At 45.8% G+C, this 15,739-nt stretch overlaps 1 protein-coding gene across 2 annotated transcripts in view; it reads left to right on the top strand.

The window, feature by feature from the left end:
• LOC134911447 (glutathione S-transferase 3-like) overlaps positions 1–15,739 on the top strand; it is an 89,873-nt gene that overhangs the window by 61,568 nt on the left and 12,566 nt on the right. For both annotated transcript variants that reach the window (XM_063919652.1, XM_063919651.1), the window contains exon 4: positions 2,210–2,342. In XM_063919652.1, the coding sequence (XP_063775722.1) occupies positions 2,210–2,342 (133 nt within the window). The remainder of the gene's footprint in view (positions 1–2,209; positions 2,343–15,739) is intronic.

Genomic DNA, 15,739 nt, shown 5'->3' with positions numbered 1-15,739 from the left:
TTGGGACTGCACATGCGCCGGCATGATTAACATGCTGCAAGTGTTTGGTGCAGGAGACAGGGGGCCCGATTCAGACCTGATCGCTGCTGTGCATTTTCGCACAGCGGGCAATTATCGAATGCATGCGTATGCAGTGCAATGTGCACGTGCGTCGCCAAACAGTGACAAGCTGGTGTGAAAATTTCGATCGTACAGCCGTTCGCAAGCTGATTGACAGGAAGAGGTCGTTTGTGGGTAGTAACTGGCCATTTTCTGGGAGTGTCAGGAAAAACGCAGGCGTGCCCAAGCGTTTTCAGGGAGGGTGTGTGACGTCAGCTCCGGCCCTGATCAGCCTGTTCTCATCGCACTGTAGCAGTAAGTCCTGGGTTGCGCACAGATTGCGCACAGTGGGAAAATCATTAGATGGTGAGTGAGGTGCGAACGTTTTTGCAGCTGTCCGCTTACTAAGGGACATTTTCGCACGGCGTACACATACAATTGTACACTTGCACAAGCAAATTACACTCCCCTTGGGCAGCGACTATCTGACTGCAGGACAACAAAATTAGCAGCACAGCGATCAGGTCTGAATTAGGTCCAGGTAGCGCTCATGAAAATGGAGGTGTGTTGTATCCGCTTTGGGGCCATGCCCAAGGCGAGACTGTCTTCCGATGCAGATTCACAGGCTTTGTCAAGTAAGGTTTCTCAGGCTTTCTAGGTCAGCTGATGTGCGCGATGACGATCCAATGCTCCATCTTTGGATGCAGATAGTGGATCAGAAAAGCCACTGGTGGGCAACTTTTTACAATAGATGCCTCCAGCGGCATTTGCATATGCACGCAAATCCTGCTGCGGTTGAAGACGCAGCATCAATCCCTCCTGCATGTATCTATGAATGTGTTTTTTCTACCACTGCACATAGACTGGCCTGGCAAACTCCTATGACTTTAACCGATGTAGCAGAGTATTGCTTTGCATTCTCTGCTAGATTTTATTGCTAAATTATGTTTTCATAACCAGCCCTAACTCCAAATCTGAATAAGAAGACCCCTTTAATTGTCTCAGCTCAGCAGTAGCACTATCCACAGGACCTATTACAAGTTCCATTGGGTAGACCAAATTTAGCTCCAGAACATAAAGTGTATACATCTGCCTGCCTTCTGTAGTGCACAAGCAGTAGGGCAGCTCCAGGTAGCTTCATTCACTGCAGAACATATGTATAACAAATGTACATCGACCGTCTGAACTTAGATGATAGGAACTGCAATATAGGTTTAATACACACTGGGCTAGATAGGTAAAAGTCAATGGTAGTGCAGAGAAAGGGCCCCTTCACCTCCTGTGTCCTGTAGCTACCGTACCCAGGGCTGTTTCTAGCCAATTTGGCTCCCAGTGCGAGATTTAAAAATGCGCCCCCCCATGACATAAAAAAATGTGCCCCCCCACACACCTAGATAAAAAAAAAGCTTGCGCGCGCACCCGACAAGGGGGCGTGGCCTCATCTAAATGGGTGTGGCCTCATTTAAATGGGCATGGCCTCGTCTGAAAAGACTACCTCACAATCCAGTTTTTGACCCTGCTCCAACAGATCACGACCACCACAGGAAAAAAAATTTCTACCATATTAAGCCCCACACAGTAATGCCCCCTGCACCATATTATGCCACACACCGCAATGCCCTTGATACATTAAATCCCCACACTACGGCAGGCAAGAGTCCCCATTTTACACATTGAGAGAGAGAGAGAGAATACTTACAGAGGCGATTACCGCTCTTCGGCCCGCCTCACCAGTCGCTCCTCGCGCCGGCCTTTCCCTCTTCCTAACTTGGATCCCCCTCTGTACTCCGCGCGGGGGGGGGGGAGTTTCGCGGAGTGACAGGGTTGCGTCATTCCGTGAAACTCCGCCCCCCGAGCGGGTTACTCGGGGAGAAATAGGAGGGGGAAGCAGGGAGCCACAGTTAGTGCCGCGGCGGGCGCCCAGTGCGGTTGCACTGCTCGCCTGCCCCAAGAAACGGCCCTGACCGTACCCTTTTATAGTTCTGTCTTAGGATAGGATAGGTTTCTAAGTTTAAGTGAACTTGTGTGCCTATGCGCAGGAGAAGCAGCTCTTTTGTGAGCTGAACAGTTAGCCATGCAAATGAAGCCTATTCATTCACTAGGAAGCAGACATCTTCCTAATCCGCCTGCCAGCTGACACAAAATTCATTTCTTTTCTTTGCATCTTTAGCTGGAGATTTGATGTTTCAACAAATTCCAATGGTAGAAATAGATGGGATGAAACTTGTACAAACAAATGCCATCATGAATTACATTGCTGAAAAGTACAACATGCATGGAAAGAACTTGAAAGAAAAAGTATAGTAAGTGCCTTTTTTAATTGACATTAAGTGGTTTGTGTAGACATGATGGATGCACTGGTGAGGAAAAGATGCACATGTGAAATGGGGCATTTGTGTGCACATGCTCAATCAGATGCTTCTCCAACAATGTTTTCTCACAATTAACTCTTTCAATTATTGCTGTTTGTATCTTGAAATGTAAACATTTCTTTTACACCCAATACTTAAAAACAATTGTATTGCTATGTGTATGCAGGGCTAGCTCCAGGCCTACTAGCAACCTGAGCGAGAAAATTTTGAAGCCCCCCCACGTGCGTGCCATAGGTGCGCTGGCTCCTGGAAAAGTGGGCGTGGCCTCACAACTTTATATTATCAAACTATAAATAAATATATTTTCACACCTCCTCTACACACACAATTAGCAGCCTTACACATAACGCCCACAGTAGTGTTCCTTACACATAATGTCTCCAGTTTAGTGTCAGATACACATAACGACCCTAGTAGTGAGTGCAGTGCCGGATAGACATACAGCCCCGTAGTGCCAAATACACATACACTCCCAGTAGTGCCAGATACACATTATATGCCCCAAGCAGTGCCAGATGCACATATGCCTCCAGTAATGTAGTGCTAGATACACATATGCCCCCAGCAGTGCCAGATACACATATGCCCACAGCAGTGCGGTGCCAGATACACATTATATGCCCCCACAGTGCCAGATACACATTATATGCCCCAACAGTGCCAGATACACATTATATGCCTCCACAGTGTCGGATACACATTATATGCCCCCACAGTGCCAGATACACATTATGTGCCCCCACAGTGCCAGATACACATAATATGCCCCAACAGTGCCAGATACACATAATATGCACCCACAGTGCCAGATACATATAATATGCACCCACAGTGCCAGATACACATAATATGCCCCCACAGTGCCAGATACACAAAATATGCCCCCACAGTGCCAAATACACATAATATGCCCCCACATTGTCAGATACACATTATATGCCCACACAGTGCCAGATACACATTATATGCCCCCAACAGTGCCAGATACACATATGCCCCCAGTAGTGCAGTGCCAGATACACATATGCCCCCAGCAGTGCCAGATGCACATATGCCCTGAGTAGTGCAGTGCCAGATACACATATGCCCCCAGCAGTGCCAGATACACATATTCCCCCAGCAGTGCAGTGCCAGATATACATGATATACCCCCACAGTGCCAGATACACGTGTCCCCCACAGTGCCAGATACATGTGTCCCCCACAGTGCCAGATACACATGCCCCCCGACAGTGCCAGATACATGTGCCCACAGTGCCAGATACACGTGCCCCCACAGTGCCAGATACACATGCCTCCACAGTGCCAGATACATGTGCCCACCACAGTACCAGATAGACATGCCCCCTGTAGTGCTGCTCACTGCTGCGGGCCTCTCCTGCTGCTCCCGCCACCTCCGCCGCTGCTTCTGTGTGAGGGAAGGAGAGTGCAGCATGCGCCTCTCCTGCCCCTCAGTCCTGTCTCCGGTGGCCCCCTGCCTGAAATCAGCCGCTGGTCCATCAGCCAGTCAAAGCTTGCGGTCCAGCAGCAGCTGCCGCTGCCGGTCTGCGAGCTCTGATTGACTGATGGACCGGCGGCTGATTTAAAATTGTGCCCAGCTACCGGCCGATTACCAGCTGCTCTTAGGAGTCAGCGCCCAGCGCGGCCGCTCCTAAGGAACATGCCTGGAGCCGGCCCTGTGTGTATGACAATATTAAAGAGACAAGAAGTCTTTAAGCAATATCTAATCTAAACATCCTCACTGTGGGCAGGATGTATCATGTATTGCATATTATATGCGATACAACCAGTCCCTTATCACATGCATACAATAGTGCTATTTATAATGCAATATGCCTGAAAAATGAAAAAGACTTATGGAAGGGTCAACTCTTTTGAAAGAGCTATCCCTTGCGTTTTGAGGACTTCTGGGTAAGCATGCAGCATGGGACACATAGAGGGATCTTTCGGAGCACTCCCTGGGGATTTGTACGTAAAGAAGCAGTGCCTATCTAGTGTAAGCTCCGGGAAGATTTGCTTTCCGGAGCTAGATACATATTGACATTGTGGCAAACTTCCGAAAACAGCAGGTTCGCGTGACTTTTCTACAAATAGTGACATGGAAGAAATGCATGAAAAAGTGGGGAAATCATCCTGGATTCTAATAAAGTGGCAACTATGACTGCAGGACAGCAGAGTAGGCTATTAGTGATATACAGTATAAACACAATCTAGCAGCACTATGCAGTATTTAAAAAGTATATGACGTGCGAAGGTCACCTTTGACAAAGCTGCAATTTGGGGACAAGCAGTGAAACATGTAAGGAGGACCCCACTAGCACCTTACAAAGACTCCAAAGATTTTTACAAGAATCGTCCGAACCAGCACTGCACTTTATTCCAAATAGCTCCACTGTTTTCACAAATGGAAGGAGCCTTGTGAAGCAATTTCCAACAGATTCGTATCCATCACCACGCCAATGGGGGTCATTCTGAGTTGATCGCACGTAGCAACTTTTTGCTGCTCGTGTGATCAACCTGACGCCGCCTATGGGGGAGTGTATTTTAGCATAGCAGGTCTGCGAACGCTTGTGCAGCCCTGCTATGCTAAAAATGTTTCAAGTTAAACAAGACCATGGCTGCAGTTACTCACCCAGTGCGACGGATCCAGCGATAAAGGTCCTGGTCCTGACGTTAGTCATCCGCCCTCCAAACGCCTGGATCCGCCTGCGTTGGACTCACCACGCCTGGAAAACGGAGGCCTGTCCGTCTTCTTGCGATCGCCGCTGCGATCACATTTCACGCTGGCGGCGGCGTTGCCCGGTGATGATCGTTGCCAGGCAACAAAGCGCGTTCGCAATGCATCAGCCGCGCATGCGCATTTCCGACCCATTCACACCGCAGTGAAGAACCGCTGCATGTGAACGGGTCGGAATGACCCCCAATGTACAAGTGGACACCTATGCTAATGGTGGACTGGTAAATATCATTGCTCATTTTACAACAGCCTGCCTGAGGAGAATAGAGCTTAAATTTAAGTGCAAAGCCCTTATAGAACCGGTCTTTTATATTTGATCTTAGGAACAGAGGTGCATAATACATAAAAAAAAAATATGTTTACATTTTTATTCATTTTTTTATATATTTCTGTAATCATGGTGTATCAATAAAACCTATATATACTTTTTAAATACTGCATAGCGCTGCTAGATTGTGTTTATATGTTTATGTTCTAGGAGTGACTCTCCTTGTAGCAGCTGCTGTTAGTGGATTACTCATCTCCAGAACCCAACCCACTTGTTTCTTTTTAGGCTATTAGTGACCATAGTAAAAGGGGATCCATTTCAGATCCTGGCTATCGGGATCCCAGCAGTTGAAATGCTGATGCTGGATTCTCAGCACTGCTTGGAATGCCAGCACGAGCATCCCGACAAGGTTCACAAACCCACCGTTGGGATCCCAACAGCCATGAAATCGAATGAGCGCATGACGGGCTTCCAGAGAGGTAAGCCGCGGGAGGGGAAGGAGGCTAGGTTTAGGCTGTGTGTGTGGGGGGGTTTAGGGTTAGGCTTCGTGGGAGGGAGGGTTAGGTTTAGTCTGAGGAAGGGGGGTTAGGTTTAGGTGCCACCATGGAGGGTTAGGGTTAGCCTATGGGGTGGGGGTGTTAGGTTTAGGCTGCAGGTAGGTAGGGTTAGGGGAGCATTGGGGAAAGGTGTGTATACTTACCTTTCCTCTTTTGGGATTCCCCCCATCAGAATGCCGTGGTCGGTATTCTGACCGCCGGCATTTCATACCCAATGTAGTGAAAGTAGTGAAGGTTTTTAAGGTGTACAATGACTGAGTTTTTTTATTAATGGTGGAAAAATGATGTGTGTTTGACAGCAAAATAAAAGTCTTAACAATATTTTGGGAACAGAAAAATTTGTTTAATGCGATTGTGCAAGTTTAAAAACTCACTGAAAAATAACACTTATTAGGAAAAAAAACTTTTAACTTCTGTCTGCATGTTCTAAAACTCTATTCCAATCAATGCAACACCTCCACACAGTGAAATGCGGTCAGGTTAATAGCTGGGGAGCAAGAGAAAGGTAATAAATACCAATAGGTATTCGGGCGCTATGAGGCGAGGTGCTCCGCTAAGCGGCAGCCAATATATAGAGGGAAGTCACACCCAATGTGTAACACAAGCAAAAATGGGGGGGAAGGCTGCGCTTCAAGAGGAAAGAACAATGTAATTACACTAAATGTGTTAAATTAAAACAGTTTAATAAAAATCAATTCATTAAAAACAATATTCTATGCAAAGATTATTGTGCCACATAATTCATATAATGGAAGAAATAATTTAACCTGTGTATTGGGTCAGGACATATAGCGTATTGTAATACAGAGGATCCGTTCCAAATTGTGCTCTTGGATGATATAAAAGTCCAGTGAAAGTCCAACTTGGAGAGTCTTTTTTGTTTGTTTTTGTTTGTATATAGTTTAGAGAGTCCAATAGTATTTCCTTACACCGCTAGAGAATTAGATAGCGTGTCCCATATATAGATGAGTACCTCATGCAGTGCGGTGCTTGGATGGTGCCTCTCTGTGACTCCTCTGGATGGCTGGTAGATGGTAGGGGCTGGTTCGGATCCAAACGGAGATTGTCCTGTTCCAATGGGTAGTACCTTACCATCCATCTACCAGCCATCCAGAGGAGTCACAGAGAGGCACCATCCAAGCACTGCACTGCATGAGGTACTCATCTATATACGGGACACGCTATCTAATTCTCTAGCTGTGTAAGGAAATACTATTGGACTCTCTAAACTATATACAAACAAAAACAAACAAAAAAAGACTCTCCAAGTTGGACTTTTATATCATCCAAGGGCACAATTTGGAACGGATCCTCTGTATTACAATACGCTATATGTCCTGACCCAATACACAGGTTAAATTATTTCTTCCATTATATGAATTATGTGGCACAATAATCTTTGCATAGAATATTGTTTTTAATGAATTGATTTTTATTAAACTGTTTTAAATTAACACATTTAGTGTAATTACATTGTTCTTTCCTCTTGAAGCGCAGCCTCCCCCCCACTTTTTCTAATAGCTGGGGAGGCAGCGGCTAGTATCAGAGCCAGATTTACACACCGTAGCACAGTAGTTCATGTGGGCATTATACAAAAATGTAGCAGTATATACTTAGTTACTCTCTCTCTCTCTCTCTCTCTCAATATATAGTGTAATAAAAGCACTGGTAAAGTTATAAACGGACATATGTTTGTCCCAGTTTCAGAGGCGGAACTCTGGGAGACAGTGGAGTCATTTGCCGCCGGGCTCAAGGCCCGAAAGGGGCACTTCCTCCATTGCCTGACTGAGGAGCAGTACCACAGGACAATTTTGGGGAGGACGAGATTTTTGGAGGAGGGTGGAAATTCCTTGCGAGTGGTGAATTTGCGGCGGTGAGGGGTGGAGGTGGGCGGTGGAATGGTGCAGTATTATTATGTCTGTCCTGGTGATGCAATGGTTTTACCACGGTCAGATTGAATTGACTGCCGGTGGCGGCGGGCACGTGACCTGTCTCCTACACGGCTACGGAAGCGCTGTATGTTCATACCCTGTGACGATGCGGCTCGTGGCTGGAGTACACTGTATGCGGGGCTGACGGACACATTGCCCCGACTCACTGTGCCCCTACATAGCCGTCTGAGTCTCGAGTCCCGGCAGGCAGAGCTACATGCAGCGGGTGAACGTGGAAGGAGGAGTGTCCTAATGCCGTGAAGGGACTGGTCCCATCAGAGACCTGCACCTGTAACAGGTACTGTCTCTCCTGCTCGCCCCTACCTGACCTCCCTCACCTCCTCTCTCTCACACATGCACTCGCTCCCCTCTCTCTGGCACACTCTCTTTTGCCCCCTCCCCCACATCTCTCTCTGACACTCTCCACTCTCTCTCTCTTGCTCCTATGTTTCTTTCTGTCTTTCTCAAACACTCTCTTGCCCCCCCACTCTCTCACACTCTCCACTCTCTCTCTTGCCCCCCTCTCTCTCACACACTCTCCACTCTGTGTCTCTGAAACACTCACTTGCCCCCCTCTCTCCCTTACACACTCTCCAGTCTCTCTCTTGCCCCCTCTCTCATACTCTCCACTGTCTCTCGCCCCCTCTCTCTTACACTCTCTACTCCCTCTTGCTCCTCTCTATCTGACACACTCTCACTTGCCCCCCTCTCTGACACTCTCCACGCTCTCTCTTGCCCTCTTCTCTCTCTGACTCTCTACTCTCTTGCTCATCCCCGCTCTCTCTGACACTCTCCAATCTCTCTTGCTTCTCTCTCTCTCTGACACTCTCCCTCTCTGTGACACTCTCCACTTTTTCTCTTGCTCCTATCTCTCTTTCTGACACTCTCCCTTGCTCAACCCCTCTCTCTTTCTGACATTCTCTACTCCCTCTCTTGCCCCCTTCTCTCTCTTTCTCCCTGACACTCTCCACTCTCTCTCATGCTCTTCTCTCTCTTGCCCCCCCTCTCTCTCTGACTTTCCACTCTCTCTTGCTCCTCTCTCTCTGACACACTCCACTCTCTTGCTCCTCTCTGACACTCGCTCGTGCTCTCCCTCTCTCTTGCTCCTTTCTCTGAGTCTCTCCACACTCTCTAACTCTTGTGTGTGTCTCTCTCTCCATCTTCCTCTTGCTCATCTCTCTGTCCCTGACACACTCTCTCCCTCTTTCTTTTGCTCCTCTCTCTCGCTCTCTCTCTAACACCCTCTTTCTCTCGCCTTCTCTCTCTTGCTACCCTCTCTCCTGCTATCTAACATGCTCTCTCTTTCTCTCCCTGACATGCTCTCTCTTGCTCCCCCCTCTCGCTCTCCCCCCATCTTAGGCTCCCTCTCCCTGACACCCTCTGGGTCTCTCTATCCCCCTCACTCTTTCTCTCTCTAACCATAAGTCAGGTTAAATTTGATTTGCGAAGTTGAAGAGTCGGCATGGGGAGGGGCACCAAAAATGTTCTTGCCTTCGGGCAACTGCTATGATGTTACGCCACTGCCCAGTTTTATGACCTATATGTTTTAAAAACCCCAGGAAAATGTCTGTGATTCCAAAACAGAGTGGATAGATGTTTGGGCTTTAGTAAAAGCCAGTTAAGGGTCCTAGGTTTATTGATGAAAAGTGAGAGTGGGCATCATCCATTGGGCCAGAGGTTCCCAAACGCGGTCCTCAAGGCACCCCAACAGTCCAGTTTTTAGGTATAGCCATGGCTCAGCACAGATGGTTAAATCAAATTGACTAACATGCTAATTAAGTCACCTGTAGCCAAGCATGGATACATTTAAAACCAGGACCATTGGGGTACCTTGAGGACTGCGTTTGGGAACCTCTGCATTAGGCCTATTTTGGGTTTTCAGGTCTTCAACCTGAGATTAGGTTAACTAGTACTTGCACCTGTAAAGGCTAATAAAGGTGTGTCAGGGATTTGTTCAGTGCCTCACAACTGGGGGGAACAGACAAAAGGCCTGTTAGTAGACACTGTGATTTTCTGACTGTGAGTACTGTGCATATGCTTATGTTTGTGGTAGGGGCATTAGGTACTAACACTCTGAGAGAGGGAACCTCTTTGTTTAGTTAGAGCCCTGATGGACTAGAATTTATTTAAAAGTTTTAACTTTTCTGTACTGCACAATAAAACTAGTTACAGCTACATTGCATAAGAAAACCCTGGACTTGTGTGCTGTTTCCTGGCTGCTGTGTTTGAAAGTGCTCATGTACCTTGATGGCTTCACAATTGGTGGAAGTGAATGTGAGCAACACACTGATATTGCAGCCATAGGAATAAAATACACCTAAAATGTAAAGTGACAGACACCAATTTGTTGTTGTGGACATAGGCTTATTTACTGTGACATCCATGGTAGTGGTGTCAGCAGATGTTTAGGGAAGCCAGATTATGCTTCAATCCTGCACACAAAGATAACATGGAGGACAGTGGAAGTTCTTGCAGGCTACATCAGCTCAGCAGGAAGCCACCAGGGTGCAATTATTGGCCTTTGAGGCAGCCTAGAGGCAACAGCAAGTGGCCAAAGGAGAAAACCACCAGATACTAAGAGAGGTGCTACAGCAGCTAGCAGCTGGGTCTGGAGATGCTTCCACCAACGTTCCAACTAACTCTTGCTCCATACGGGCCAGTCATTTTCTGCACAAGGTGACCCCGAGTGATGATGTTGAAGCTTATCTAACCACTTTTGAAAGAATGGCTGAGAGAGAGTTGGCCAAAAGGTCAGTGGGCAAGCCATGTGGCACCCTGCCTGTGAGAAGAACTGCAAAAAGCCTGTTTTGACTTGTGGCTGACTGATGCTAAAGACTATGATAAGTAAAAGAAATATTCACTCGATTGGGAGTCAGTGTCTGTTTATGCCCAATTAAAATAAAATGCATGACCTCGCTCATCTTACCACAAACTAACTACAGCCAGAGTCTCTAACAGGACCCCAGATCATGGAAAGGGTCATTATGGATCGGTATCTTCAGTCCCTACCTACAAATCTGTACAAGTGGGTGATCCATGTAGACCCTAAAACAGCAGACCAATTGGCAGAAATGATGGAGAGGTATGTGGTGGTGGCTGAACTATTAAGTGTACACAACTCGGCCCTAGTCCCGCAACGGCGATCTCCTGTGACCACTGGTAAGACTGTTCCAGGAGGGAGGAGTGCTGAGCAGTGGAATAAACCTAAGACTGGGGGTTTGGAATCTGGAAGTAGACCAGCAGTGCCAGGAAGGTTCCTACTCCATAAAAGAATTGATAATAGCATGATACAATGTTTTTAATGTTGTGGTTTGTGCCATATTGCTGCTAATTGTTTGCTTACCTCTGAACCTATGCAATGTGATACTATTTATGTCAATCGCAGAGTGTCTTTCTTTGCTCAGATAGCCTGTACTGCAGACTGACAGGTAAGCAAATGCGTATAGTCACTATAGAAGGCAAAAGGGTAGAGGCTCTGTTAGATTCTGGTAGCCTGGTTACTATTATCAAAGCTGAATTAGTGAACCCCTTAGAGCGTAAGTGGAAACCTGTTGATATGAGGGGAATACATGGGGATACTCTGTATTATGTTACTGCGGAAGTGACCATAGAAACGCAGTGTGGTTCTGCTGTAGTCTCTGTGGGTTTGATTCATGGTTTGACATGGTTTCACTTTTGAAAGCCAATTTGTTACAAAAGTAAATAACCCAGACCATTTGAGAATGTTACTGATACAGTGGCAGTGGTAGTGTCTGAGTGTGAAATGTTCCCTTTTGCAAGCATGATTGGGAAGTCAGAGAATGATTAGAGCAGTAGTGGAGCACAGAATGATATACCTCCTACTGAAATAGAAAATGTTGTTGAACCAGTTGAGATTGTCTGTCTGATCTTGAAGTCAGAAAAGAGATGTTTGCCTTAGAGCAGTTAAATGACCCTTCTCTGGTTAAAGGTAAAGAGAATGTAAAAGTGATTGACGGAAAACAAGTAGACACTTACAGTAGGTTGTCTTATCCTCACATGGCAGTACACCAGGATTTTTTGTATCAGTGACCAAGAAAGGGTAAGATATTGTGGAAAAATTGGAAGGACCCAAGGCATATAGAACAGTGTTAAACCTGGTTTATGGTCACATAACTTCAGGACACCTAGGGGTAGAAAAACACACTCAGTTTTTTTCTGGCCCATGGTCCATACAGACGTATCTAAATATTGTGCATCATGCCCTGAATGTCGCTATCATGCTCCAAGACCACATTTTAAAAGTCTACTTGTCCCATTACCCATTATTGAGGTTCCATTTGAGAGAATAGCTATGTTGCACCTCTAATAAAATCTGGGGCCATCAATATATTTTGGTGATAATGGATTTTTCTACCAGATACCCGGAAGTAATACCATTGTTTAATATGTGGGGGGAAAAATTACCAAGATGGCAGATCTGGCGCTGGAATGTGTAGCCTAACCAACAGCAGTTGAAAGGAATAGTTGCTCCCTTTAAACAGAAGAACTATGTAGAACTAGAAAAACAGCGCTTTGAGCTGGGTAAGGTGAACCACAATTAAACCATTTATTTATAAAGAAAAAATTAATTGATAAAATGACACTCCATAAAATATCACTGTTGTTCCAGAAAACTTAAAATCACGGGCACATAGCACTGCTGTATTAGTAATATGCTGGGATTGTGCACAATGTCCCAGGAGATTTTCCACAGTACTAGAGAGATAGGTACTTATAATAAGGTTACCAGTTCACTGTTGTAAATGGTCCTCCAGTGTTAGACTGCAGTCCTTAAATAAGGGGGAACTTTTAATGATGCATAGTAGCTTGGGCTGCTGGTAATAGCTTTTTGACTGGATGTAGACAGCAGCAAGGTCCAAATTACAAGGCTCCAGTCAGGGTTGGAATTAAGTGAGTGTACTCCCAATGTTGGACTTCCAGGCTGGTCTCCATTTTCACAAGTACCCAGACTTAGCACCAACGCATTTCGCTGCACATGCAGCTTTGTCAAGGTGGTTCAGTAGTGCCTATTTTGCCCTTATATAGCAGTGCTAATTAATGATGCCTTGTAGGTTACATAAAATCAATAAATGAAACACACTCTAAAATTAAAACCATAACCAGCTCTTAATAAAACGGAACACCCTAGGAGACTGTTCAGTTCCACCAACTGATGTTTTTATTCTTATAACTGTACTTAAAGCTATTCTAAAGTGACCTACTATGTAGTCACATGATCGCGGGCAGCGCGGTTCATGTCCTACTTCCAAAACATTGAGAACCTGAACTGCCGTGTGTCAAGCCTCGTTTTTGGCCCCTCACCTGGTCACATGACTGGCTGGTCATGCGATCACATGACCACAAACGGACATGATTCAGGCTCATTCTCTTTGTTTACATATGAGTTCCAAGACTCGTTTTGATTCCGTGCCATAAAACACTGTTTATATACCATTCTATTTGTATGTTACAATAATATTAGAGGAAATTGTATTTACCATTACCTATACTATAATCACCCGGTTATTAATAACTCATATAGTTATCTTACATGAGCTGTAAATAGGCTAACCTCGGCTTGACTATATTGCACCTCCTATTGAACATATAGGAAATTGCATTCCCCAATATTGACCCATGATGGAGATAAACATGTATTTATAGTTTGTCGTTTTTATTTTATTTCTAGTTCATTTGAAAAAAAACCCTGTATTATGCACATTTTGAAAAACCACATTAATACTAAGGTGACCTAAACTATTTAGGTCATACTGCCCCAAACATTCAGGGGGTAATTCAGAGTTGATCGCAGCGGCAAATTCGTTATCAGTTGGGCAAAACCATGTGCACTGCTGGGGGGGGGGGGGGGGGGGGGAAACATAGCATGTGCAGAGAGAGTTAGAGTTGGATGGGGTGTGTTCAAACTGAAATCTAAATTGCAGTGTAGAAATCAAGCAGACAGTATTTACCCTGCACAGAAACAAAATAACCCACCCAAATCTAACTCTCTCTGTAAATTTTATATCTGCCCCCCCTGCAGTGCACATGGTTTTGCCCAACTGCTAACAAATTTGCTGCTGTAATCAACTCTGAATTACCCCCTCAGTCAGTAGAAAATTTCCATTGATAGTACCCATTTCACTATTGGTGCACACAAAGTATCAGATTCAATAAAACAAGTATCAATTCTATACACCAGTTGTGCTGTGTGTTTGAAAGTGACCATCTATGCCAGGAGAGGTCAGCGCTACCTTGATATCCACACTCTCTCACTTTCTATAATATGGTACCCCACCAGGAATTCCCTGGAGAGTTTATATGCCATGCTCAGATGTGCATGTCTGTATAGTACATTGGTGACAGTGGGGTTAATGGCCAACACTGGTGACAGTGGAAGTCGCTGCAGTACCCGGAGCTGAGCACTGACTGTTGGGGGTCCTAGGGCAACAGTTAGATGGAGTGTGTCAGAGTTGCTTAGACCCCTTTCACATTGTACAAATAACCCGGTATCGACCTGGCATATTGCCGTGTCGAAACGGGTCAGTGTGCGATGTGAAAGCTCCTTTGCTCCCATTCACAGCATAGGGAGAGGCGGCGCAGGAGATGAGCTTATCTCCCAGCGCCGCCTCCACCCCCGCCCCTGCTGCGCCCCCCGCTGCTATGGCAACCGACCAGGTAAGGTGCCTGTGCTCCAAAGGTCCAAGTAAACTGAGCAGCAGTGCAACAGGGAGATCCGGTGCTACAGATCCCATAGCTGGAGTCTTGTCATGGTATTGCAGGGAGAAGGGCGGATCTATCCTCTCAGCATGGGTTGTAGATGTGCGAAAAATTGCACACCTACAACCTATTTCTGTAACATGCAAGGGGACGCCCAGCACAGGGCAAGTCTTCCCCGCATGCTGGGTCCTGTTCCCCCCCCCTCCCCCCACAAACATGGGAGCGCATCGCAAGAGAGCAATGCTCTCGCATGTTTAGGGTTGCCCCCTGCCTACGCAGCTGAGCTGCGAAGGTAGATGGCTATCTGCCATCTTTTTGCAGTGACCCGCCCTAGCCTAGGTCCGGACACGCCCCCATTGTCTTGACCAGGCCCCTGATATGGAGCATCGACACCCAAAAAATGCATTGTTAACGCTCCATTCCCACCCCCCTCCAGGTCTTAGACTGCGATCTGAAGAGAACACAGTTTAAGACCTCGCACATACGCATACGTGCGTACGCGCATGCACTATTGTGCTGAATTCACTCCATAGCGATTTCAGCAGATTGGCGTGTCATGATGAATTGGCTCCTTAGTTTTGCCTTGCTATCCTTTATTATCCAGATCTGCATCTGGGTTTTTCTGTCTTTTGTATCCTCCTATGTTGTGTAATATTTTGAATTGTAAAACTTGTCACGTTATTTATTTCATGCAATGTTTGCACTGTATCTGTATATGCACTTTGGAATGTACTGAGTAGTGTAGTAGTCGTAGTGGTGGTAGCTGTAGTAGTAGCAGTAGTAGTTTCATAAAACATTGGATCAATTCTAACCATAATTGTAAGTATTGCAAACATAATATTGTAATTTTCTTGCCATCATATATGATGTTTGCTTGTATAATTCTGTATGTTCCTGATATTAACTAGCTACCCAGAATATATGGCTACTGTGAATGTGTCTTTGTGGTGATACAGTAGGTCACAACCCCAAAACGAAAACACAGCTACATATGGCAGAGACGTAATAATAAATAATTAAAAGGAACAGAATTCCGAAGTAGGTTGTGAGTCTTGGGTATATCTCCTTTTAATTAAGTTAAACGTGTATTCATTTATATTTAAGATTATTTGGGTTGT

This window comes from Pseudophryne corroboree, chromosome 4, assembly GCF_028390025.1.
Source record: "Pseudophryne corroboree isolate aPseCor3 chromosome 4, aPseCor3.hap2, whole genome shotgun sequence".
Lineage (NCBI taxonomy): Eukaryota > Metazoa > Chordata > Amphibia > Anura > Myobatrachidae > Pseudophryne > Pseudophryne corroboree.
This window is presented reverse-complemented; position numbering and strand designations above follow the sequence as displayed.